Source organism: Clupea harengus, chromosome 22, assembly GCF_900700415.2.
Source record: "Clupea harengus chromosome 22, Ch_v2.0.2, whole genome shotgun sequence".
NCBI lineage: Eukaryota > Metazoa > Chordata > Actinopteri > Clupeiformes > Clupeidae > Clupea > Clupea harengus.
In genome coordinates, this window is record NC_045173.1 from 14,029,736 (window position 1) to 14,056,534 (window position 26,799).

Sequence of the window (26,799 nt, forward strand, 5' to 3'; positions counted from 1 at the left end):
TAACCTTTAAACCATCAAATAATAATTGATAATTTCTCTCTCTCTCTTGCAGTCTATCTCTCACTTCCTCTCCCTCTCCCTCTCTCTCTCTCTCTCTCTCTCTCTTTTGCCCTCAGTGAGCGGATTTAACAGCATGTTACTATAGTAATCAGACTGCCTTAACACATGACCTGAGACATTTGTTTTCCACATGGACCAAAAGTTAAAAAAAAATCAAATAAATCCATAGCCAAGTTTTTCTCTTCAGAGAAATTCAGCCCCCAGTATTGTTTTTGCGACATTCTTGCCCTCCTTGTTTCGTCCATCAGTTTACTTTCTTGCAGTAGTGAGTAGCTGTATAGGGATGATGAAATGTATATATTTAGCTCAGATTAAATCATATTGATTTGTGTTTTAATGTTTGTGACTTTGCTGTTTACCGTAGAATGGGGGATGTGCTCACTGTAATCCCTATTAGCAGCAAGCGTCCTAACTCTAGTGTGAATGGTGAATGGTTCCTCTTGTGGTGATGAATTAATCTCAAATCCAGACTAACATGGTAAACAGATTTATCGACTAACCCAAGTAAACAAACAGGCCCCCCAAAAGACATCACTTGAAACACTGTCTCCATGTCTCTCTCCCTGCATCTCTCTCACTGTCTTCCTTTCTTTTTCTGTCTCTTTTGTTTTTCTTCTCCTCTCTCCAGGCTCTGCCTTCATGATGGTGAACACATCGGGGCGTTTTGGGGGGCAGAAGGCTTTGTTGCTCTCTCCCCAGCTGAAGGAGAACGACACCCACTGCGTGCTCTTCCAGTACAAAGTGTCAGGCCGCGAGGGCAGCAGCCCAGGGCACCTGAACGTCTACGTGAAGGAGAACGGCAGCCCGCTGGGCATGCCCGTGTGGAACACCTCCGGCCCACCCTCACGCAGCTGGGCACAGGTGGAGCTGGCCATCAGCATTTACTGGCCCAACTTCTACCAGGTAACACACTGGAGATGACACAGTCTGAAGTCATAAAAGTGCAGTGTCGGATGATGTTGTCAGGAACCGCAAGACTTCCATCAAAGGGTAGTGTGAGGAATAAGATCCAAACCTTACAGGAGCAAGTCATCTCTGTCATTATCCATATCGATGGCTTTATTTTTGGCTCTCCTCCTTGACTGATGCCTATTTTCACCTCAGATGGGTGTGAGGCACTGGGGAGGTGGCAGGACCCAGTGCCTTCACACATGCCTGCTTATTACCGGGCGCGCCGCGCTGCGGGTGAGCTGGTACCTACCTAATTGGCAGTGAGAGAGGCCTTGACCTCACACAGGGAAATGGGGTGGCGAAGAGAAGCAGGATCTTGAAGGCCTTTTATGGCCTGGATGCATAGCAGAGTAGTATAGAAGTACTGGATTGAACTACAAATGTGTGTGTGTGTGTGTGTGTGTGTGTGTTTGAGTGTGTGTATGACTACTATTAGTGTGTGTGTTTGTGAGTTCTCACATAGCAAAGCACTCTTCAAAACTCCAAATGTCTTTGGGTAGCTTTAGAAAGATGATTGTGATATTATGAGTGCATGCATGCGGTTAGGTGTAAGTATTTGTGTATGTGTAAGTGATAGGTTTAACCCCTTTAAGGACATGAGTAATAATAATAATAATAATCATCATCTATTCTGTAGGGAACCCATCATTTTTGGCCTCTCTAGAAGTCCTGGCAGGCATGACGCCTCTGAGGTAGAAAGCCACTCTTTTCTCTCACCCATGACCTGGTCTTTTCTCTCACCCATCTCCTGGTCTTTGAAAGAACAAGGTTTCTAAGGCAACAGCCCACCAGCATGGTGGTCGGTTTATTGCAATGATTCCTGCACCGGCAACTGTGCAACAGTTAAATAAAACGTTGGCCCTTTCCCAAGATCTGTTGTTCTGTTAACACAGATGGTTAACAGAGGCATCGGACCATTGCACACTGCGACTGAGACCATTACGACTACCTTTTCATGTGGAGAGAGTTATTTTTGGACTGTGTGGCAAATACATGGGTGGGAATCAGGATGTCCGCCATTCCAGGCACTCCACAAATAGCAGCTAAAATGTTCCTCGCTAAAAGCAAATAGCTGAAGGCTGCTGATTGCTTGTTTCCAGAGGGGTGTTCATGTTATGGGATGGACTCGCTTGACTTTTCTGATTCGTTTGTTCAAAAGGGCTTTTCATGCCTTCTGTTTGGAAGATAGAGTTTCCAAGCACGCCCCTCACCACACAACCGTTCTATACTGTCTTGAGATTTATAGAAGTTTCACCACAATTGCTGTCATGTGACTCTCCGAATAGACAGCTTTCACACTCTCCTCAAATCAAAATGGAATTTCAGAGCAATCCTCAGTGCTACATCTTATTACCAGAACACTGCTAATTATAGGTGCTTTTAATTAGTAGCCTAAATGATTGTCAAAGTGCAATGTGGTACCTGGTACTTGGGAATTATTCTGTAATTATGAGGTTGATTTGTTCTTTTCTGAATCTGTAAACGGTAGTAATTGCAGTCACCACACCACCTTGAGAAGGTTTTGATCAATTGCTTTTAGCCTTTTCTCTGTAGACATTTATTGGGTTGGTGGGATAGGCTCCTGCTGTGGAAATGGATACCACAGTGTAAGAAATTGTAATCTTTTTAGCCTCCCAATAACGAATTTGTTTGTTGTTGCTGTTTGTATGAACACAGTTTCATTGCCCTTTATGTCATTCTCCCTTCACACACAGAAATGTTGGCCAGAAAATTTCAGTGTGTTCATATCAAACACTCTTCTGCCTCCATCAGCCCACTGAGGCCACTAATTAGCCACACGGAGTCATTAGTCAGTTAGTTGGCTGACTCTCAAAAACAAGAGAATTATAATGGTGTGTGGGCGTCAAGACTTCTGACAGGGTCTCAGTGCAGCCTTTTCATTTCCTGTAAATTAAGCGCCACTGAAGATGCCACCACCAAGATATTTGTGTTGTGTTCTTCATCAGTCACGCTGTACATGGTAATTAGAGCACTGTCTGAAGGATTCTACAGTCTGATGTTATGCCCTCTGAGATAGCATGGCCAGCTTTGCCTCATGTGTTTTGGCTCAGGAGAGAGGAGATGAGTTCGGATAAGACCGCATTGTTCATCTAGAACACAGTGTTTTAACAGGCTTATACTAAGAAAAAAAGACCAGTTGCAAGACAGGACTGCACAATTGATGCACCAAATAAAGTTAATTTCAGGTAAAGGTAGGCCTGTAAAGTAAACGTTTGTATTAATTGGCATGGTTACAGTGGCCCTGATATGGCTCAGAACGTTTCACCTGATCTGGCCTATGGCCAGGTTTATACCTTGCTGGTGCAGCCAGCCCCAGGTGTAATGTGCCCCAGATAGCAGCTGTGTGCTGGCTCTGAACTGGATGTCTGTTCGACTGCATTTGCAGATTGTAGGACTGTATGTGTGTGTTGCTTGGTGAGAGTGACAGAGACATACCCTCAAGTGCAGCGTCTTCCATTTGCTAATGGTCCAGCACAGAATAAATATAGACAGAGAGTGGAATGGCAAGAATGTGGGTGTGTCTGTTTTGTGTGTGTATATGACTGTGTGCGTGAGATAGGGCTGACATGTGCATGTGTGTGTTGAGTGTTTGGAATCCTGATGAGAGGTTGCGGGCAGTGCCACGCCCGTCTTTGGGGCATATGGCCATTTCTCTTCCCTCTTCTGTGGTTTGAGTGTGTGTGTGTGTTTGTTAGTGTGTGTGTGTGTGTGTGTGTGCGTATGTGTGTGCGTGCGTGCGTGCGTGTGTGTGTGTGTGTGTGTGTTTGTCAATATACATGTGGACATGTTTATATTTATAGAAGCAAAATGCTGGGTTTCCATCCAGCTATGTAATGCAAATTTTGAGCATTCAAGAAGGAAATCTTGAGTGGAATGTTGTGGATTAACTCCCGATTTGCATCGTTTGTACTGATAAGAAGTTTGTTGTGATTTTATTCTGTGTTTCAGTTAACGTTGCCCTAAACAACCTGACATTTTGAACCCACTCATTAGAGGGTCCGTTTTTAATTTGCAAAATGAAATTGCAGTGTTGTGTTTCCTTCTGTCTTCCAGATCGTGTTTGAGGTCGTCACCTCTGGACGCAATGGCCTGATTGCTATTAAGAATGTGGTTATCCTAGGACATCAATGCAGTAAGGCCACAAATACACACACGCACACACACACACACACACACACACACACACACACACACACACACACAGACACACACAGACACACACACACACACACACACACACACACACACACACACACAGACACACATACACACACTGCTCTGTTTGTTAGCCTCTCTCAGACTCTCTTTTTCGCTTCATGTCTCACAAATGCTGACACACAGTTGATAGGCTTGTAGTTTACACACATACAACCTTTATGCAGACTGATAGTAGAAAGTGGCGGTGTTGAATTTGGTTGAGATTGATGCTGAGACGGCAAAAGGAATTGAATGAAAAGAAATGATGGGTTGGAGAGAGTGATGGACTGGAATAGAGGCTCAGTGTGGGAGAGGGGGATGAAGGAGAGGCCGGGAACGTGAAGACAAACGGTGGCAACAGTAGCACGTATAAAAGAGGTAGAAAGAGATCCTTAGTGAGGCCTACAGGCACAAGAGAAAGAGAACAGAATGAGAAAGAAGCCTGAAATAGGCTAAAATGAGACACTCGTACAGGAAAAGACATCTAAATAAATACAGCATTTGCATTTCAGATGGAAAAATAGATCCTCTTTTTCCTCAATGTTTCGCACACAGATATCACATCCAGATGCTAAATCCCACACAGTTATTGAGAGCCTAAAGTGTGCTTGTTTAAGCTCTATGGCTTATGGCTATGGCTATGCCAATTCTGAGTTTAGAGAAGATACAGGTGCTTGCAGTCTCTCACTCACAAAAGCAAACCGATACACACACACACACACGCTCGCAAACAAACACACACCCACACACACGCTCGCAAACAAACACACACCCACACACACTCTCGCACCAAAACAGCACAGAAGCACACAAACACACATGGACTCACACCCACACACACACACACGTACACACACTCACTAGTGCTCAGGTATGTAAGGCTTTATCGGCGGCTCCTATTGTCTTGTGTTTAGCTCAGCGATGCAGAGATTCCTCAGCAAGTGTTCTCGTCTCATGTTAATCCAGTGGGATTACCACGGTAACCCATTCAGACATGCTGCTGCTGGAGCGATTGTCTCAAATGCTGAGTGTAGAAGTGGCAGTCCAATGGTGGGACAGATCCTTGTTTTATACCATTGGGGACAGCGTGAAACAGCCAAGCATATTTTAAAACTGTGAAATAATTCTCAGTCTTATTATTCAATCACATCTAGAACATGACTCACGTAAAGCCTGATTACATCACTATGTCTCCAATTAGGTCTATGTTATTAACTTTTTATTTTGTATAGCTTCTTGTGTGACATTGGTAACTGCAGCTAACTCCCCTAAAGGGCATTGTTCGTTTAGCATTCAGGAGAGCGAATGGTGTTTGTGTGGCAGCACAGAGGGCCCGCGTGGTGCCGCCTGCGGGAGGTCCATCTATCATTAAAGCGGATGGCAACAGAAGAACCAGGGAAATAGATAAGTCTACCGCAGGATCAAGAAGAGTGATGCGTCAAAGTGATAGAAAGCGCCGCCACTTCAAGCAAATACGAAGAGAGACAAACAAGAGGGAGCCAAATAGAAGGAAAGACAGAGAGAAAGAGAGAGAAATGCATTAAGAGAGAGCAGTAGTTGTGCAAAAGATCTCATGAAATACTGAGCATTATGAAGAAGAGTGAAGGAAAATGATTAAATTAGCCACTACTGCGTCTTTATAGGGGGAGCTATTCTGTGAACAGATTCAAGGTCATGATGTCCTGGTTTGTAGGCATTGTTTGTGTTTCAGAGGGTTGAGAGGAGGGGGCTTTCAGAGTGGAGGAAATAATAACAGATTGGGTCTTGTATCTGCATTTGCATGAACCTGTTACAGTATACATAAAAAAAGCAAAAATACAATACAATACAAAAAGCACATTGACCTAGATGTCCCCCTGCTTAATTTGGGGCTCTTAATTAAGGCCTTGGTTGTCTGCACCTTGGTTGTGTGCATGATTGACCCCTTTTCCGAACATCAAATTATGTTCTTAATTGGACTTGGTTTCTTTTATTGGTAGACTGCATAAATACACTTCTCACTCACAGTCCTCAGAAAGCTCTCTTTTGTGATGCTATCCTATTTATTGTATTAGAGTAGCCAAACTATAGAGCCGTAATATAGGTAAATTAGAGAGCAGTCTTGTTATGTTGTTTTACTCATGATAATAGTCTGGGACAGTCCAGTTGTGAATGCTATTATTGACTGTTATTCTTTGTGCGTGTGTGTGTGTGTTTCAGTGAGCACACCTCATTTCCAGACCATCAAAGGCGTGGAGGTGAACGCAGGGCAGACAGCGACATTTCACTGCACTGTAAATGGCCTTCACAAAGATAACTTCTACCTCTGGCTACAGGTAAGGTACACAGCCACACACACACACACACACACGCACACACACACACACACACACAAACACACCTGCACACGCGTACACACATACACACCTGCACACGTGTACACACCAACACACACACTTTCATGCTCACACCCCCCTGTATACCCACCTAGTAATCTACTTTGTTTCTCTACTCTGTGTTTTTACATGTGTGAACCCAGCTTTGTGTTGTATGTATGTTTGTTGTGTGTGTGTAGGCTGGTGCAAGGGGCTGTTTGTCACTTTAACTAACACATCCTCATTAGGGCTCAGGCTGCAGAAACAAACATTAAGCACAGTCCCCCGATGACAGCCATGAAGAAAGAGCTCTAATGAACAAATGGCCCCCATCTGCCTGCCACAGGCTCCAACAGCTGGGGGAGACCTGCAATACGAGTGTGTGTGTGTGAGTGTGTGTGTGTGTGTGTGTGCGTGTGTGTGTGTGTGTGCGTGTGCGTGTGCGTGTGTGTGTGTGCATGTGTGTGTGTGTGTGATTGTGTGTGTGTGTGTGTGTGTGTGTGTGTGTGTGTGTGTTGTGTGTGTGTTGTGTGTGTGTGTGTGAGAGAGAGAAATGAAAAATAAATGTCCAGGTGTGTTAGATGGATTACAAGATCTGACACACTCATATAAACATGGACACCACACACATATCCATGTCATGAAGCCCACTCTAACCGATTTCACCTTCTTGTGTGTGCGTGCGTGCGTGTGTGTGTGTGTGTGTGTGTGTGTGTGTGTGTGTGTGTGTGTGTGTGTGTGTGTGTGTGTGTGTGTGCAGGGCATCAGTGGGCGAGAGGCCCCCATGAAGGCCACTAAGCCCTGGAACAACCAGCGCTTCATCGGGACGTTTGATGTAGAGAACACCACCAAAGGAGACTCCGGACGCTACCGCTGCATAGTGCATTCTGGGACAGGGGTGGGGGTGACCAACTATGGAGATCTTACTATAAAACGTGAGTTAATGCACCCATATTAACACACATACAGACACACACACACACACACACACACACACACACACACAAGAAGGTGAAAGAGGTTAGAGTGAGCTTCATGACATGGATATGTGTGAGAGTGGTATAGAGAGTGGAGAGAGAGATAGTGAGAGTGAGATATGGAGCCGAGGTGGAGAATTATAGAGGGCCATTACAGAGGGGTGGACAGTGAGAGCAGGTGACAGGTCAATATTTCGCCCAGTAAGAAGCAGTGTTAATTTTGGCAGCTATTTTAGATTTAGTCTTAGTCTTAGTCTTTAGACGAAAATGCATATTAGTTTTAGTCACTTTTAGTCATTTTTATCCTCCTTAGTTTTAGTCTAGTTTTCGTCGACGAAAACTCAGAACATTTTAGTCTAGTTTTAGTCGACGAAGTCTCATTACATTTTAGTCTAGTTTTAGTCACATTTAAAAGTCCATCTTATAGCCACATTAAACTCCTTTACTTCCCTTCTCAGGCCCGGGGACCCCTTGTGTTGTGTCTACAACTGCATAATAGTCAAGCTTGCAGTACTTAAACTGTGGATGCAATTAGTCTCTAAAATACAGATCTCCTGGTATATGCCTACAGCTGAATTCCAATGAATTCAACGTAAATAATAATTTTAAGGCAATACTTAATTAACAGTATTATCATTAAAATATAAGAGAATATCAAGTCTAGATTTTGAAGATTCAAATGATGTGATAACACAATACAACTACTATGCCTACCTGGCCTTAGTTAAATCAACCACATATCCTCCATATGAATTGCTGTGCAATCTGATAACCAACATATTTAGCTAGACAGATAGTTTGAGAGTTGAAAGTAATGCCAATGATAATAACAATTGCATAAATAGACAAGGATATGTAAACCAATCACGTATTCATTTATTTTTTCTTGATTAATGTCATGCGTGGCCTGTCCTATAGTCCATTCTGCAATGCGTTTACTAGCTAGTTATCGATAGCTAGTATAACTTAGCTAGCAATCGATAGCTAGTATAACTTAGCTATGCTACCTCATAGTTAGCTAACGTTAGCTAGCTAAACGTTTTGGAACTCATTTGCCTAGCCAAACGGGAGGTTTCAATCGAAAATGACTAGCTAGTTGTACAAGCTGACACAACATATACACTCGACTGCCCTTTTGAAGTTAACTTAACGTTGGCAAATATATTCTAATAACTAGTTAACATTAGCTAATTATCATTGACAGTTACTAGCTCATTTACCTTGGCATAAATGGCAGGGTTGTCTTGTGCGCTTTCAGGTGACTCTTGTTGTGTTCCTCCCACCTATTTTGAAGCCACAAGGTTTCTCTCCGGTTATTGCGGTGCATTGTGTTTTATTTTCTGTCAAGTTATAATTAAAGACTGTCCAGATATCTATTCTTATTTTTCTTCCAGTACCGAGTGCTTGAACTTCAGCCATCATAACGTCTGTTAGGGCGTCACTTGCATGTCGGGGCATCTCAGGGAGTGGAGGAGGGATAGATACAGGACCGGGCAACATTCAACCAATGATGTGCATACAAGTTTAGAAAAAAAAACAATTGTGACTAATGCTACGTTTCCATTTGGACGATATTCGTGCCGCTCTCATTGGGAATGAATGGAGACGAAGTCCCGTCCGACGCGCAACGAACCGTCGACGCCTCCCTTCCAAAGTTGACGAACCTTTAACTCTATGCAAATGCGGACCAGGCGGTAACCAATCAGTTTGACGTGTGTGAGAATTGACAGCTGAAATTGTGCAGATGGGCGGGAGTAATCAAAAAAATCAAAGCAAGATGGCGGAGTCTCGGGATTCTGTTACTGGGAAATATTTTATGTGAATAAAGGTGAATACAGGTGTTCACACGACTTTTATATGTCTACATCGACTCGGTTTGTTGTTTATATACTACACGAACACTGTCAGGGCAAACAGAATATTGTAGGTCTTATCTGAAGCTCTCGAACATTATTGTTAGCTTGCTGCTAACACTTTAATTGAAGATCAATGTAGAAGCTAGCTGGTTTGTAACCTGTAGCCTCATCGGTGCGTTTTGCCTCTGGTATGTGTGATATCGTGATTTAACTGGCTGATATAAATGAATCAGAGAACACAAATGTATAAAGGAATACATTTAATGGATAAGTAAATGAATGAGAGCACGAGTGACAGCCGCAACATCTATCATATTTTCATGACTTCACAAGCTAATCTGCTATATTAGCGCTGCACTGCAACCGAACTTGCTACTTAACAGAGAAACTTGATTTTTCTGACAATGCCCCCTAGACGAAATACCGGCTGCCGATAATTCGCCTGAATGGAAACGTAGAGTTAGTCAACCACCAACATTTTCGTCTCGTCTCGTCAACGAAAGTTAAAATAGATTTAGTCATAGTTTTTATTTATAAAGATCCGTTTTCGTCACGTCTTAGTCTCGTCTTAGTCCCGGGAAAAAGGTCGTTAACGAATATTTTTCGTCATAGTTTTCGTCAACGAAATTAACACTGGTAAGAAGAGAGGGGAACGCTGTGCAGCATACACACACACACACACACACACACACACACACACACACCACACCTACATCACACATGTACCCATACACATACTCTATTCTACTTTTCCATCCTACTCTCTTTCTCTCTTTCCTCCTCCACTGCTTTCTCTCTCCCTTTCACTGTCCTCCCTCTTCTCTGTCCCGCTAGCTGTCCCCGTCATCCTGTCTTCCTTCACCCCCCCCCCTTCTGCTCTCCCTCCCTCTCTTCATCCACTCCTCTCCGCTCCTGCCCTACCCCTACCCCAGGTGCTTTAGGGGATTTATGTGCATTTCTGTGGTTAGGCACTAGCTGTTCCAAATGAGTGATGGCTTTAATTTTGCCTTTCTGGACATTGGCCTGTCAATCACAGGACTGCTGCTCTTGTATGTGTGGTTGGGCTGGAGAGAAGAGGGCTGTATACATCATACTCTTACTCTTCTTAACATACTATTAATCCCCTTCATAGATGCTATTATGCTCTTTCACACAGTATTAAACATTCTTGGACATGCTATCATCATCTATAGCCTTTGTCATAGATACTATGACTATGTGAGAGGATTAAGCCATCAAGGTTGTCTTTGTGGGGAGGTTGATGCATAATGGATATTAAACTGACCTTAAACTGAAAAGCTGTATCCATCACATTCATTGGAAGTACTTACATTTCATTTTAATGCCAGAAATATTATTTGATATTTTCATGCCACAAATCTGTGTGTGTCAGCTGGAGAAGTGTATGTGTCTATGTAGGGTGTTTGTTCTGCTGATTGGTTTGAGGGCCTAAAATGGGCTGTATAAGAACAGTTGAAAAGGTGTGCATTAGGTGCAGATATGTTTGTGTGTGTGTGTGTGTGTGTGTGTGTGTGTGTGTGTGTGTGTGTGTGTGAGTGCGTGCGAGTGTGTGTGTGTGTGTGTTTGTAGCTGACATGGTCTGGCACAGCTGTCCACTTCCTTGTCCAACCATCGCCACGGCAACAGCTGCCTTGTGACCCCTACATCTGTTGTTTAGAATCAGCTGTGGTGCTATGAAGGGTCACTACCCCTCAGTCAAACCCCTGTGTGTATAAATGTGGGTGTATGTGAGGCTTGCATACCAGTGTGTTTGCTTGTGCCATTCTGTGAAGTTGTGATTAGATGCTAGATTAAATATATTAAAGTATATAAGTTATATAAATATTAGTGCTGTCAAACGATTAAAATATTTAATCGCGATTAATCGCATTTATGTCATAGTTAACTCAAAATTAATCGCGATTAATCGCACATTTTTATCTATTCTAAATGTCCCTTCGTTTATTTATTTTTTCCATCATTTAATTTTTATTTTAATGCCCTTATCAACATGGAAAAGTGGATTGGCTTGCTTTATGCAAATGTTTTATTTAATTGAAAACCAATATTGCCAAACGGGGCGGTACAAAATAAAATGATAAAGTGCACATTTCAGGTAAACAAGGACTCAGCCTATAGTGCTGTTAAACCATGGCTTAATATTTTCTTTTTTTCAAGTTTGCTGGGAACATAGCACTCAGGCCTCTTATTTCAGAAACATTGAACTGTAACAGTTAGGTTACCAATAAAAGGTAAGCCTACTACTTCTTTGCTTTCAGTCAGCTGTCTGTTGACAGTTTCAGACAACAGTGAAGCTCGCTTCTTTTGCTCAACACAACTTTTAAAAGTAAACTTTCCATTCAGAAGCTTTTTATCATCCATTTCGCCGTATCGCGCTCACCATTCACTCAAACCGTAACGTTAGCCTACTACACAGTTTGCGAGGCCAAAAAGAATGTTAATCTAAAAAAAAAAAAAAAAAATGTTTTTTTGAAAAATCGCGTTAATCTCGCGATAAAAAAATTCACGGCGTTAAAATGGGTTTGCGTTAACGCCGTTAATAACGCGTTAAACTGACAGCACTAATAAATATGTGTTATATATATTATATTTTTAAGAACGTATACATTAGTGTTTATATACATTTTCTTCTCATGTCTGTTTGTCATTGGTATGTGTCCGAGTATTTTTGTAATTGTATATGGACATTGCGGTGTATTCCTGTGGTTGGATGTGTTGTTGTGGAGCCTGTAGTTGGGGTTAAGCCGTGTAAATCTGCCCAGTGTTGGCGCTCTCTGACTGGCATTAGCCCCCCTGCACCTCCCCCAGCCACTCCTATTATTAGAGCCATTGTTCTCCACAGTCCTGAGCTGCTTCAGAGGACCACAGGAACAGTTGTGTGGACAGCTGGGATGGTTAAATAGAGACAGCCATAGGATGCCACTGGAATGGGGAGTGTGTGCATGGAGTAGTGTTGGACCATTCTCTTTGAGTGTGTTTAATGAATGTGTGTGTATAAATATATATGTATGTGTATGTGTGTATGTGTGTGTGTGTGTGTGCGCGCTTCCATGTGTTCCACTGGAATGTGGAGTGTGCGCAAGGAGCTTGACAGGTGTCTTTCAGTCGGTAGTGTTTAGAATATCAAATGGCTCAAACAGACTCACACATTCACACATTCACAGACGCACAATCGCATAAACACACACACACACACACACACACACACACACACACACACACCCACCCACAGACACACACACACGCGCACACACTCACACACATGCACAGACCCAAACGCATAGACAAATCTGAAGTCATACTAGTGTCACGTGCCCCTAAACGTCCACAGACACACACGCAAACTTGCATGCGTCAGCTTTTACACATATACAGTCACATGCAGACATACTGGATGCACATTTGAGTTCAGAAGCCCCAAACAGTGTCAATAGGTTAACAGCAGGAGGCAGTGACACCCATGACCCACGTGCTCCTCTTCAATTGCGGGGGGAGGTGGCGTGTGCGTGTGTAAGAAGAAGATGAAGGAGGAGGTGGGATTAGGTGGTTCATGTGAGGTGATGTTTGAGTTGCGTCCCATGTGAGGGGATTAGGAGGAATTTAGGGGTGCTGGACAGGGTCACGATGGAACAACCATCTGTGTCACCTTCAGACACTCTGAACATGCGCACACGCACACACACACACACACACACACACACACACGCAGGCACACACACACACACACACACACGCACACACACACCTCTACTTACAGATCTGACATACTTATTAACAGGCACTGCCCACACATCCAGACACTCTTGGAATCTTTGTTTTAATCAGTCATTTAACTTACCATCTACTCCTTAATCTATGTTGGAATTAGATGGATCACACATAAATACAAGTTAGTGGCAGGGGCGGATTTAGTTACTGGCTTGTGTATGTGGGGGTTTTTGTGCATCTCTGTGTGTGCTACTGTTCGTTGTAATGTATAAGAACAAAACTTGGTCCCATTGGTTCTGTGTTGTAGAGTAGGATTGTTCTCAAACCCATCACTGCTCCCCAGAGAAGAGCACTGGCATACACACACTCTCATCTCACTCCTTTCACAAACTCACATCTCTGACATCTTACATGACGCTTTCATCCTGACTTCAACTGAGTTCCATTACAGTGTGCAATGTGTATGTAGATGAGCACTTTTTGTGCTATCATTTTTTAAGCTGTGGAGGTAGCCTGTGTGAGGAACAATGAGATTCGCTCCATTTATCATGAATCATGACTGCCTCTAGAAAATAGATCACTCTTTACCTTTATCTTGACATTTTCCTTTTTTATCTCTGTTTGTAAACAGCAGTGGCTTTGCTCTCCTTTTGGTGATTTGAAAACTTCCATTTCTGCCCCTCCCCAGAGCCCCCCGTCCCCATCGCCCCTCCCCAGCTGACAGCGGTGGGCGCCACCTACCTGTGGATCCAGCTGAATGCCAACTCCATCAATGGCGACGGCCCCATCGTGAACCGTGAGGTGGAGTACCGGACCCTGAGCGGGAGCATGTATGACCTGCAGCTTGTGGACAAGGCCACGCACAAGATTGGCCACCTGAACCCCGACACCGAGTACGAGATCAGCGTGCTGCTCACCAGGCCCCTGGAGGGAGGCACCGGAGCACCGGGACCCCCCCTCAGGGCAAAGACCAAGTGTGCAGGTAGGCTGTGGGGAGAGGGTGGTGGTGTGTGGGTGTGTGTGATAAGGCATGCTCCATGGTTTGTTCCACTGTTGATATCAGATCAGATATCAGGGAAGTTTGTTTTGAAATCCCACAAAAGATAGTACTCTGCATCAGAGTGTTGCCTTTTAGGAAGCCATGGTTTACATATAGCCTGTGTAACACTCAGTTGAAGTTGTACAACTCTTGAAGGGTGTCTGAATTTGAGGCTTGCCTCAGTGTTAGCCTGCATAATCACCATCCCAATCCTCAACCCCTTTCCTCTTATTTTTGTGTGTGTGTGTATGTGATTGAGTGTGTGTGTGTGTGTGTGTGTGTGTGTGTGTGTGTGTGTGTGTGTGTGTGTGTGTGTTGAGCGAGTGAGTGTGCCACGTGCATGTATGAGTTCCTTCTCCTTTAATCTGTGTCGTGTTCTTCTCCTCCCCTAATACATCACCCTTCTCCACAGGGGCAGTTTAGCTAGTCAGGTAGAAAGGACTATTTACATTTCACTCTAATGAGCATTTTAACCTTCCTCTGTTGGGGAGGGTTTGTTAAAGCAGCACACAGGAGAACAATGGAGGCCAAGAGCAGGACAACAATCGGCTTAATCACCAGACCCTGAAAAACAGCACCTTTACCTCCAGAGGCTCTCTGCTCTCTCTTTCTTCTTCTCCTCCTTCTCTCTGGGCTTCCATTGTGCTTGCTGTCTTTCATCCTTTTTGAAAAGAAAGCTGAGCGACAATGCCATGGAAACACAGAAGTGTTTGGCAACGATCGACAGGCTAGGTTGTTAGTCTTTTCTGTGGCTTTCAGTCTACTAATTATGACCGCAGCTGTCATATAGTGCTCATATAGGCAGGGTTGTTAGTCTTTTCTGTGGCTTTCAGTCTACTAATTATGACCGCAGCTGTCATATAGTGCTCATATAGGCAGGGTTGTTAGTCTTTTCTGTGGCTTTCAGTCTACTAATTATGACCGCCGCTGTCATATAGTGCTCATATAGACACTCATATAGTGTTTGTTGTTCTGTTCTTCTACCTTTTTTCCAACTTATTTTTGGTGGATGATATCCTTTACTTAGACTTAACCAATACACATGAAACTTGGTATGTTTGGAGCCCCACGTGGCTGATAAACCTGGGCTTTGTGTCCCTAGGTGTGGGTTTGTGCATTACCCTAGTGCATTACGATTCATTTGTGGAGTGGCACCACCTTGTGAATAATGTTCAAAGCAGAAGTCTCACACTTCACTAGCCAAAATGTTGTGATGTAAGGGCTCAAAAGTAACGGAATTTGACCCTGCATCACTTCCACATTCTTTGGATGCACACCAAATTTTGTGAAATGTCGTCGATAGGGGGCGCTGCAACTAACACAACACTCAAGAACTGCTTTAGCAAACATTTTTAGATTTTGTATGCTTATACTTGGCTACATTTGCTCAAATCTCCTAAAGCGCCATTTGGCTTGCTTAACAAAATGGCCGCCACGGCCAATCAAAAGCAGCCTATACGTGCCTGTGTGAATGGCCAGTCTTCATAAATTTGTAGGCTCATTGATAATGGCATATAGAAGCAATTTAGAAGCTATTTACCCATTTGCTACAACAAGATACAACATGTTTTCCTCTGTTCCTCTGACATGGTTTGGTCTATCTTCAAAATTCATTACAAAATGAAAATGGTTCTCTTTCACAAGTTGAAGGTCAAATAATTCAAACTTTTGCTACTCGGGGCAGTTCGCACATACTGCTTGGACCCAGATGAACGCAGCTTGCAGCTATATTTAAATTGGCATTATGTAGGAATTGCTAATCGCTAACGAGATGCTAGCGGCTAAACCTAGCGAAACCTCTTGAAATTTGCTTACTTTGACACTATGACAAACTAGTGAGTCAACAACTTTCCTAACACAGTCAAACATCAAGCAAGTGCAACACAAGACAAAGCAAGACGGCAAATAAGCTACTTACTAGTTCGGCAGACAGTATTAACCGGGCGGCTTCAGGCAATCCTACATAACGCAGTAATATGCCTACGAACCCTGGTATGGCAATGGCACGGAGGCGACTCTCCATATTAAACGTCATTGTAGCGCCCCAATTTTTTTTTAAAGCTGTTATTTTAAGGTAAAACTGCTAATCCTTACCCTAACCCTGAAGTACAATTCCTACATAATGCCACTTTAAACGCATTATTATGTCCTGTTATAATGTACATATTTGTACGCCTACATGTAGCATTTACTCTTTTAATATTGTTTTCAAAAACATAGTCTTGCCTTAAACTAATAATCTACATTATATATATATACATGCATATTTGTTCTAAACTTTGTAAATAAATAACAAGTGCAGTTACACATTGAAACTAATATTTTTGCTTATGTATACATGTACATTTGACAAAATGCTCAAATGTAGCACAATAATCTAGGTCGCAAAACCACAGAATGGAACTCAAGGGTACTGTTTAACAACCTATCAATGTACAGCTGTCACATCCAGAAACTATAGTTCCTTAAAATTTCACTCAAAATAAGATATGCAACATTTTTGTATTTGTGCTAGAAAGGTAATCATTCAAGATATCTTGCTGTTCTCCCAAGTTGTACCGCTATGCAGTATGTTCTACATGTCTACATGAACATTTTTGTATTCTAGCCTCGAGGTGTGATTATTATGTTGGGAGTGTGTGTGTGCATGTGTGTGTGTGTGCGTGTGTGTGTGTGTGTGTGTGTGTGTGTGTGTGTGTGTGTGTGCATGTGTGTGTGTGTGTGCAATAGCGTGCCATGTGTGCATCCTTAAATGTGTTCTTCTATGCATGTTTATATACGCAGTATTGTCAGTGTAGCGTCTGTGCTTTGAGATACACCCAGACTGAAGTGTATAAATGTTTGTGCATCCGCATGACCTTCTCCTCTGGCTCATCCCTTGGCCATGATGCTGGACACAAGCAGTGTTTTTCTTGAAGGAGACTGGACTGTGTTTTTTTGATGTGCTGCTCATTTCAGTGTTCCTTTATACTCACCAACCATTCAGAGGCTGTCTTTGTTCGAACCATCAGCTGAGTGTAGGAGTTATTACTGACCAGAAAGATTCTCAACTGACTTCCACCTTGGCTGCCTAAAGTGTTTGTGTGTGTGTTTGTGGGTGTATGTATAATAGATTGCTGGGCAGAGTACAGAGCCTGCATCAGTCTCTTTGCACTCAGGGGAGTAGAATACACACACACACACACACACACACACACACACACACACACACACACACACACACACTATTGTTCACACACATTTGTTTTGTTCCCTGTATCACTCTCCCACTAATGCCCCTGGGTCAAGGCTTCAGTCGTAATGGCTGACCTTGGTACCACAGTGGTGCTGTATGGTGTTGCATTGAAGTTAATGTTGACAAGCCAGGGCCACTGCGCACATCACTGACCTGAGGTCAGGTACTAGACAGCAGTTTGTTCCCTGGTAATGGAGAAGGAGGGGCCTCTGTGGGAATGGGAGTCAGAAGGGAGAGTAATCTGCTAATGGGCTAATTTCAGGTCGAGAGAAGGGGAGAGTTCAGAAGAAGTCTGTGTGTGGGTAAACATTTTTAAGGCTTTACGTCAGAGGGAAGGCATTAGCAATGCATCACTACATTCACAGAATCTCACACACACACACACACTAAGCAGCCACTCTTTGCTATCATACTGTCAATATCAGCAAACAAGCAGCTATCCTCCTCATTAGTGTTGTACAGAGGTAACCCTTACATTTATCATAGCGTAATCATCTCCAGACACTTTGTCACTTGTCTTCACACATCAGTTGCTTCAACCCTTGGGTACACTTCTTTGCGTAGATCACAGGGGTTTTAGATCAAGCCATTGTTTGCTACCATTTCTTTCCACAAACAAACCGCAACATATCAGAAAACTAGTAAATACCAGAAAATAACACAATAGGTATATGGCATAATCTCACAATATATAGATAGATACATTAGAGATAACTTTGTCTTGTGGCGTGTATGTGCACACAAACATGCGTGCGTGCGCACACACACACACACAGAGATGCAACATTAGCATTGTAACCTACATACTGGTTTAGCTTTGCTAAGTAGAATGTGACACTCTTAAGTAGAGAGGTGAGGTCTGTTGGCATGGAAACCTGTCTGTGGCAGCTCAAATCTGGCTCTGACCGTCCCTTGGCCTCTGGTGCACACGCGTTTGTGGATATGTGTGTGTGTTTGTGTGTTGGACTTTTTTTGGTTTTCTTGAGTTTCTTTTTTTCTTTGGAGTTCTTTGGTTCAGTTGACATATGCGTGTTGCTTGCTTCTGTAGGTTTGTGTGTTGTGGGGTCAGTTAAGTTGGTATATTCTCAGACAAGACAGAAGCTCATCAGTAATCACAGTATCATAATTAACCTTCAGTCATGTCCACACTCTCGTTATCTTTCTGTGGTTGTAGTGGAAAGCGAGAGAGAGGACTGCAGGGCTGCAGCTAACCACCATTTTGATAATAGATTATTCTGTCAATTATTTATGCAATGAGTTGAATAGTTAATAATTAAAATAATCAAGATCCTATATAGGCCTAATTTTATATATTTCAAGATTCAAGGTTTATGCACCATGTGAGCCAACCTATTTTCCTTTCAGATACCTGTATTGCAGATGTGCTATCATTGCAACGCAGTTACAGTTTTCACGCTTGTCTCAATACCATGAACACTTTTCCCAAACGCTTCACACAGTGGACAGACACACACCTCAGCATATCAGTTAACCTTTGGTGCAAAATGCACTACAACCACCAAAACACTTCATACTTCACCCAAAAGTGAGTCATGCTGCCGTAACTTTAGCAAATGTTCTCTCTCAGAATACAGGGACCTAAAAAACACTAACAACTTGAAGCATTGCCAATTGCATATATAGCATGTTGTTGTATCCTGCAGTTTGGGATAGATTACTGTAGAGTTGCATTGCAAAAAAGAGAAAAAACACACACGGCAAACACTTCTTTGGACTACAGTAAATATTGTAATATTACAGTGAACGAATAATTCTAAAATGCTGCAATATGTTTCATTACAGTCATATGCTAAAATTGCATGTGTTAGTGCACTATATAGGCTTACTACATTACAACAAAAAGGCATGAATATGCTACGTATTTACTGCAGTATTTCCAATATTTACATACATCAACACAATATACAGTCTACCAAAGTACTGTAATACCACTAGAAGTCTGCTGTAGCCCTAATGCTTTTTTTTATTTATTATTTCCTCTGTATTTGGTGACAAACTTTTACATGTTTGAATTTCACATTTACGGTAACATTCTCCTTTGCATTGCATCTTGGAAATACGTCAATCCAAGCCAACTATCTGAAGACAGTGTTCAAATGTTGGTTTGCCTCTCACAATAGATGTTACAATTGAGTGTGGTAAATTTACTGTAATTGCATTCTTCAATCACTGTCTTTTTTTTATAGCCTATGACGTATAGAGCAGTACTGTAATAGTGGAAACAACTCTTCAGGAACAGCTACATCTATGTTTGCCTTCTGTAGAGATAGTAAGAAGTCTGCAAGCCAAAAAACAGAAATAATCTAAATAAACTTTCTGCTAAAATAAGAATACTTTGTCTTATTCAAGCATATAACTTCATTTGTCTGTCCAAATACAGCATCTGTCCATCTACAGTGATCTAAATTACTGTAAGTTAGGTTTTGAACTGAAAGTTAACTGTTTTGAACAGAGCATCTAAACATTGGCAAAAAATGCAGTAGTTGCAAAGCGTTTTGCTGGTAGTGAACATTGACTGAGACAGGTATCCATGAATTTCGTTAGAAGTGGTCAATGACTGCATTTGTATCTAAGCATAGGGGCAAGTATCCACAGTTTGGTTCACATAGTCTACTGGTATGCTCGATGTGTTAAGTGTTTTGGGAATGTGTACACGGAGTTGACAACTATTTTTATAGTCAATTTTAGTTGATTACATTAATATGATCTTAATCTGAATCCCTAGAGGATAGAGAGACTTTTATGTCCACATGGTTTTTCTTTTCATCTCGACTCACTCAACCAGACACACATACACAAACACAAGGACTGGAAGTCTTCCTCATTCAACACACAACCAACAAACACTTCCCTTCTGAAGAGGTAAAAGGGCAGAGTGTGTTTGTAGTTCAGGGTGATCTTCTGACTGTGTCATTTTGAATTTCTGAACACACACACACACACACACACACACACACACATTTACCTTGAATTAAACAGAAGCTTTGTGGAAGAACTTTGGAACTCCTGGTAGCATTGACCCTTGTGACCCATGATTGCCAGTGTCCATGTGACCTATGAAGAGGTTTTCGCTCATTGTGTCTATGTGCTTGTGTGTTTGTGTGCATGTGTGTTTGTGTGTTAGAGAGAGAAACCTGTATGTTTGGTAACAGGAAGCGGTGCTTTTTGTCCCCTTTTTTTGTATTGAGTCAGAGTCCAATTTTCTTCTGCTTTGTGGTGGAGAGAAAGAGGGACAGATTGAGTGTGGCGCTCAGCCTCGAAGGTTATCAGAGAGCTGTGGAATAACAGAACGAGAAAAGCAAGATGGGTTTGAAAAATAATCTGTTTATCATTCCTAGAAGAGGAAAATTACATATTGTGAGCACCTCAAGGACATTATTCAGACAACAATATTTGTCCTCTGCATCGTATATTGTGTGTTTGTGAATTATTTTGACCTCTCTGGGCCTTGTTAGAGGATGTTTGCTAATAGGTAAACTAATGGACTGTCCAGTTTGCACCGTTACACAGCTGTGTGAGTGGCAGTGGACACAATCAATAAGGCAGTGATTGTCAAAGAGAAATCTTGCATTCCTCTTACGTCCTAGTCGCCATTTTCAGATTTTCAATGTCAGCTTCCTCTGTTTTGACCTCTTTGGACGGATGCGTAGAAGAGTCTCTTTGAACCTTGGTTGGAATGTTGATTACCATTTATCAAAATGTCATTGTTTATCTTTGTGTCTCCTGTATTCAAATTGAAATTCTATTTGGTCAGTTTAAGGGTGGGATTCTATCTCTTTCATGGAGTCAACAGTTAATTGGTCTGTCAGTCCACGCGTCCCGCTATTTTAGTCTGCTCGTCTGGTCATCTGCCATCTGCGTGTCTCTCTTACCCATAGACATCATCAGTTAGCCATAGCACGGATCATGTGTGAAGACGCTGTGTGTGTTGTGGTTTGTGTGTGTTGGTTATGGGGTCTCTAATGCCAGTCTCCTGAGTCGGAGCCCAGTGACCCCAATCACTGTGACAGGAGTGTGTCTCTGGCCTCAGAACGACAGATTGATTTTCACAACCTCATCTCTGTCTCCCACACTCTCTTCTCTGCCTCACGCTGCTCGTTGTCCCTCGGCTGAATCTGGCCGGTCAGATGTAGGCTGTTATAAATCATAGTAGTCTTCCCTGTGCTGCAGAACCAGAGGCACTTCTTGTGACAACTTAGGCCATGTAGTGAAGTGCAGAGGTGTTATAGCAAAAATTATAGAATAATATGTATAATTGTATCATTTCATTTGTCTGTGAAAATACAGCATCTTTCCATCTACAGTGATCTAAATTTTGCCTGGTTTTGAACTGAAAGTTAACTGTTTTTAACTGAGTATCTAAATATCTGCAAAAAATGCTGTAGTTGCACAGCGTTTTGCTGGTGGTGAACATTGACTGAGACAGGTATCCATGAATTTCAGAAGAAGTGGTCATTGACTGCATTTTGTATCTAAGCAATGGGAAAGTATCCACAGTTTAGTTCACATAATCTACTGATATGCTGGATGTGTTAAGTGTTTTGAGAAAGTGTACAAGTGTGAAAATGATTGGAAAACTGTAACAGAAAATTTTGTTCTTGGTGTCATGACAACACCTTGCCTTGAAATATTTGTCGAATATGGGGGATTTGAAGAGTGGATAAGAAGTGCTAAAGATTTTCTGTAAAGACTCAAGGCAAGGGAGAATGCTGTGGTACTGTAAATGTGAAGTTTATAAATGTTTCACCACAGATCAGCATTAGGGCTGCAGGACACTTCTAGTGGTAGTCTCATGTGTTGTTGTTTCACTTACTGTACTGGGAAAGGAAAGTGCCCGCACACTTTTTTTGTACTAAAGTGAATCACAGAAAATTCAGCATGGAGCTGTCTTGAGGCATATAGCTGAATTTCATATTTACTGTATTTCATTTTATATTACATATTTTATGTGTACGAGGTGTCATACTATTTTATTTTATTTTGCACTGCAATGCAACACTAAACTGTGCACAAATAGAGGATACAGCAACACATTATATATGCATTTTTCAATGCTTCAAGTTGTCTGTGTTTTTTAGTTAATTGAACATTGAGTGATAAAGTGTTTTAATGCAAGAGCTCATATGCTATAGTTATGGCAGCATGAGTCACTTTTGGTGTAGAATAAAGTGTTTTAGTGGTTTTAGTGCATTTTGCACCAAAGGTTAACTTATGTGCTTGAGGTGTGTGTCTATAAACCCCATTGTATGAAGAGTTTTGAAAAAGTGGACACGGTATTGAGACAAGTGTATAAATGATTGGAAAAAACTGTAATGGAGATATTCAATAGCAGTATGGCTAGCTCAACTGAACTGCAACAGGAATCAGTGTGTGTAAGTGTTTGTGTGTGTGTGTATGTTTGTGTGTGTATGTATGTGTGTGTGTGTGTGAGAGTGTTTGTTTTTGTGTGTATGTGTGTGTTAGTGTGTGTGTGTGTGTGTGTGTGTGTGTGTGTGTGTGTGTGTGTGTGTGTGTGTGTGCATACACTCAGAGATTAGTTTGTTCTGTTGTTTGTTTTCTGCAAATATGTGTCAGGAGGACCCAGGCTCTGTTTGCGGTTCACTGGAGATAAGAGGTCAAATGTGTGTGTGCACTTTTGTGTATTTGGAGGTAAGAGTAAATTATTACTCTTGCTTCTCCTGTTCGGTTCCAACACAAAGTTATAGTTGGGAAGTCGGCAGATCAAACAGCATGAAAAAAAACAAATGTAGGTTGGGACATATTTGATTGAGCCGGTCGGGTTTCGCCAAAGCAACTTCATTTTAAGGAATGGGCTGAGTGTGTGTGTGTGCAGTATATGTGTGGTTGGCTGAGTGTGTGTGTGTGTGCAGTATGTGTGTGTGGTTGGCTGAGTGTGTGTGTGTGCAGTATATGTGTGTGGTTGGCTGAGTGGAGGTGTCTGTGATGGCCTTGAGGATTGGTTTATTATATGGATGGTTATCGTGTGTCAGGGCCCAGCATCATTTATCGCTACAGCTACCAGCGTGCTGCTTAGCATATGATCTATAATGTTCTCCTGTCTTTCCCCTCCAGCTGGGCTCTCTATGGCGACGCTTCTGCCTTCTCTACCCATTTGTCCTTTCCTCTCTCCCTACCCTACTTGCTGTCCTTGTGACTCCTGTATCCGCCTCTGTATTTCCTTCTGAGGGAGTGATAAGGTTTTGATTATCGGTTATTATTATTTGTGATGTGTGGCATGCTATGAAAATAACACCAACAGTTTAATTACCCATGATCCCTTGCTGTTGCTGCAGCAGGGAGGTAATAGAAAATGACCAACAAGAAAGCATGCATTCTGTGTCCTTTCTCTCCTTCACTCTCTTTCTTTCTCTCTTCACTCTCTCTCTATCTTTCTCTCCTTCACTCTCTATCTTTCTCTCTTCACTCTCTCCCTATCTTTCTCTCCTTCACTCTCTATCTTTCTATCCTTCACTCTCTCCCTCCATATCCTCTATCCCCCTGTTTCTGTCTCTCTCTCTCTCTCTCTCTCTCTCTCTCTCTCTCTCTCTGGTGGCGTTTTGAACTAATTGAGTAAATGATGGGAACAGCAGTAGGACGGTTCCTCACTCTAGGAGACTCTGCCGAAACAGCTCCCATGCAGAAAGACAGACAAGGACAGGGAAAAGGGAGAAAGACTGAGACACACGCACATTCTCTCTCTCTCTCTCTCTCTCTCTCTCTCTCTCTCTCTCTCTCTATATCTCTCTTTTTCCATCTGTGTGTGTGTCTGTGTGTGTGTCTGTGTGTGTGTGTGTCTGTGTGTCTGTGTGTGTGTGTGTGTGTGTGTGTGTGTGTGTGTGTGTGTGTGTGTGTGTGTGTGTGTGTGTGTGTACTCATCTCTCTTCAGTGCTTTCTGGGGCAGTGAATCCACCTGCTCTGCTCTGCTGCTCTCTTCAGATAAAGACACCAGAGACAGCACTAATGACCTGAGACACAGACACCCTAAATGAGTGTGTGTGTATACAAACACAGCCACCTCTTGCATCCATTCTGCTCAGATAGTGGAAAGGAGACGGGGAGAGCGTACGGTACAGGGAGGTTGAGGTAAAGGTAGGGAAAAAACGATTAAACTGTCTAAGCACATGTTTCTAAGGGAGTTAAGGGTGGATCTAACCATGAATACAGATATCTCCTTTGTGTAGAGAAATGGAGTGAGGGAGAGAGAGAGGGAGGTAGAGAGAGAGAGAGATAGAGAGAGAGAAAGAGAGAGAGAGAGAGAGAGAGAGAGAGAGAGAGATGTGTTTGATAAAGACCCTCTTAGAGCAGAGCTGTGTTGGCCTGCAGTGAATCTGATAAGAGAATCATTCATCGGGCACTGCAGCTGGGTTACACACAGAGCCCTATATCACTGCCTCACACACACACACACACACACACACAGAGAGGGACACAAACACACACACACTCACATAGAGACACAAAGACACACACACATTCTCACACACACATACACACTAACACACACACAGACAAAAAGACACACACTTTATGCTCCTGTGTAGTTTGCGTGTTGCAGACATGCTGAGTTTGTTCCCCTTCATTTGGGAGCGATGCTTCCTCTCTATGCCATGTTTCCTCAGGGACTGATTCTGTCACCGTCTCCTTCACATTCTCATACACACACACACACACACACACACACACACACACACACACACACACACACACACTGGCACAGAGGACACCCTGTCCTGGTTGTGTTTGTTGCAGCGGTGTCCCTCTGTGTGCTTTGTAATCATGTTATCTATTTGCATGATAAAGGTTAGATGAGGCGGCCATTAGAGGAAACAGGAGGCGATAACAGGCAGATCATTTAGAAAACATTATTTAAATGTCAAACAGTAATGATGAAAAGCCACTAATAGTCCCATCTAAATGTCAATGTCAAATGATTCAATTAGTACCATGAGAGAGGATACAGGTGATGATTTACACACTACACTGCATACCAATATGGTTGTGAAATATGTGTGTGTGTGTGTGTGTGTGTGTGTGTGTGTGTACGTGTGTGTACTTGCTCATGATGTATGTGGTTCATAGTCTTTTGGCAAACCTAAACTCAGATTAATTGACATTCTGCCGTTTCTGAGCGGATATTTCACATTTACAAAGGTAAATTATCTCAGACATGAAAGACATTTTGAAAGACATCATCTTGTGTTGACACTTGTTAAATTATTCATCTCCATTTTCAGATGGTTTTAGATTTGAAGAGGACTTATTATGTTTTTTCAGTTATTCCCTTTCCTTTAGTGTGTTCTATAGCTTTTTGTGCATGTAAACGGCCTAAAATAAAAAATACAAAATCCTTACTGTCCACCTAGCTGACCAATCAGAGCACAAATGGGGGGAGATGTACAGTAGGATACAATGTCTACATGAAATAATGTGTTTCTGGAACATTGCAGCATGTAAATCTATTCAAGTAGACCCCGAAAATAGAATTATGGACATTGAAAATGAGCATAATAGGTCCTCTTTAATGTGGCAGTTTACAATTCTACTAAACTTGGTACAAAAGGGCAATTGTTGTTAAAGCAGCTGTGGCGGGATAACAGTTTATGTGTATCAGAGAAACTTCAGCAAAAAAACACCAAAAAATAGAAAGGTTGATTAAATTGGTGTGTGGTGATTAAATTGACTTTCATTGAATGAAAAAAAAAGACAGCTCTGGATTTCAGGAGTCTTACCTCAGAGACGGAGCTCCCCATGAGGTTGACTACACCATGTGTCTCTGTGTGTACGTGCATGTGAGATCTAAGCACACACACACACACACACACACACACACACACACATATCCACATGCACACTCAGGAATGATCAACATGACATGCGTGTGCATGTGTGTGTGTTTTTTAATTGTTGTTGTTTGTAGCCTGTCTTTTTGTATATGTACCTGTGTGTGTGTGTTGGCCTGTGTAAATGTGTTTGTAGTTAGTACATGTGTGTTGCCTGAATGTGTGCCTGTGCGTGTGCTTGAGTGTGGTCATGGTTATTATTTAATTTGTGTGTGTGTGTGTGTGTGTGTGTGTGTGTGTGTGTGTGTGTGTGTGTGTGTGTGTGTGTGTGTCTGTGTGAAATTGCCTGTGTGTGGCTGTGTGTGTACTGGCATGGTCATGGCTGTTATTTGATTTGCGTGGTTTGCCAGGCCTCCTCCCCCTCTGCTTTTCAGTGGAGCTCTGCTGAGTGGACTGCTGGCTGCTGATAGTTCCGCAAATAGAGGGATTCCAAACTCCCATTTTCTGGATGGCTCTCCTGTAAACTCACACAATCACAGGGGGTCTTTCTGCACTCATTCCTCAACACATGCTCAAGT

At 42.4% G+C, this 26,799-nt stretch overlaps 1 protein-coding gene across 6 annotated transcripts in view; it reads left to right on the forward strand.

Moving 5' to 3' along the window:
* Positions 1-26,799, forward strand: part of LOC105889425 (receptor-type tyrosine-protein phosphatase mu-like) — a 138,983-nt gene that overhangs the window by 40,434 nt on the left and 71,750 nt on the right. For all 6 annotated transcript variants that reach the window (XM_031559557.2, XM_031559558.2, XM_031559559.2 and 3 more), the window contains exons 3-7: positions 689-963; positions 4,087-4,165; positions 6,430-6,545; positions 7,345-7,519; positions 13,835-14,128. In XM_031559557.2, coding sequence (XP_031415417.1) covers positions 689-963; positions 4,087-4,165; positions 6,430-6,545; positions 7,345-7,519; positions 13,835-14,128 — 939 coding nt within the window. The remainder of the gene's footprint in view (positions 1-688; positions 964-4,086; positions 4,166-6,429; positions 6,546-7,344; positions 7,520-13,834; positions 14,129-26,799) is intronic.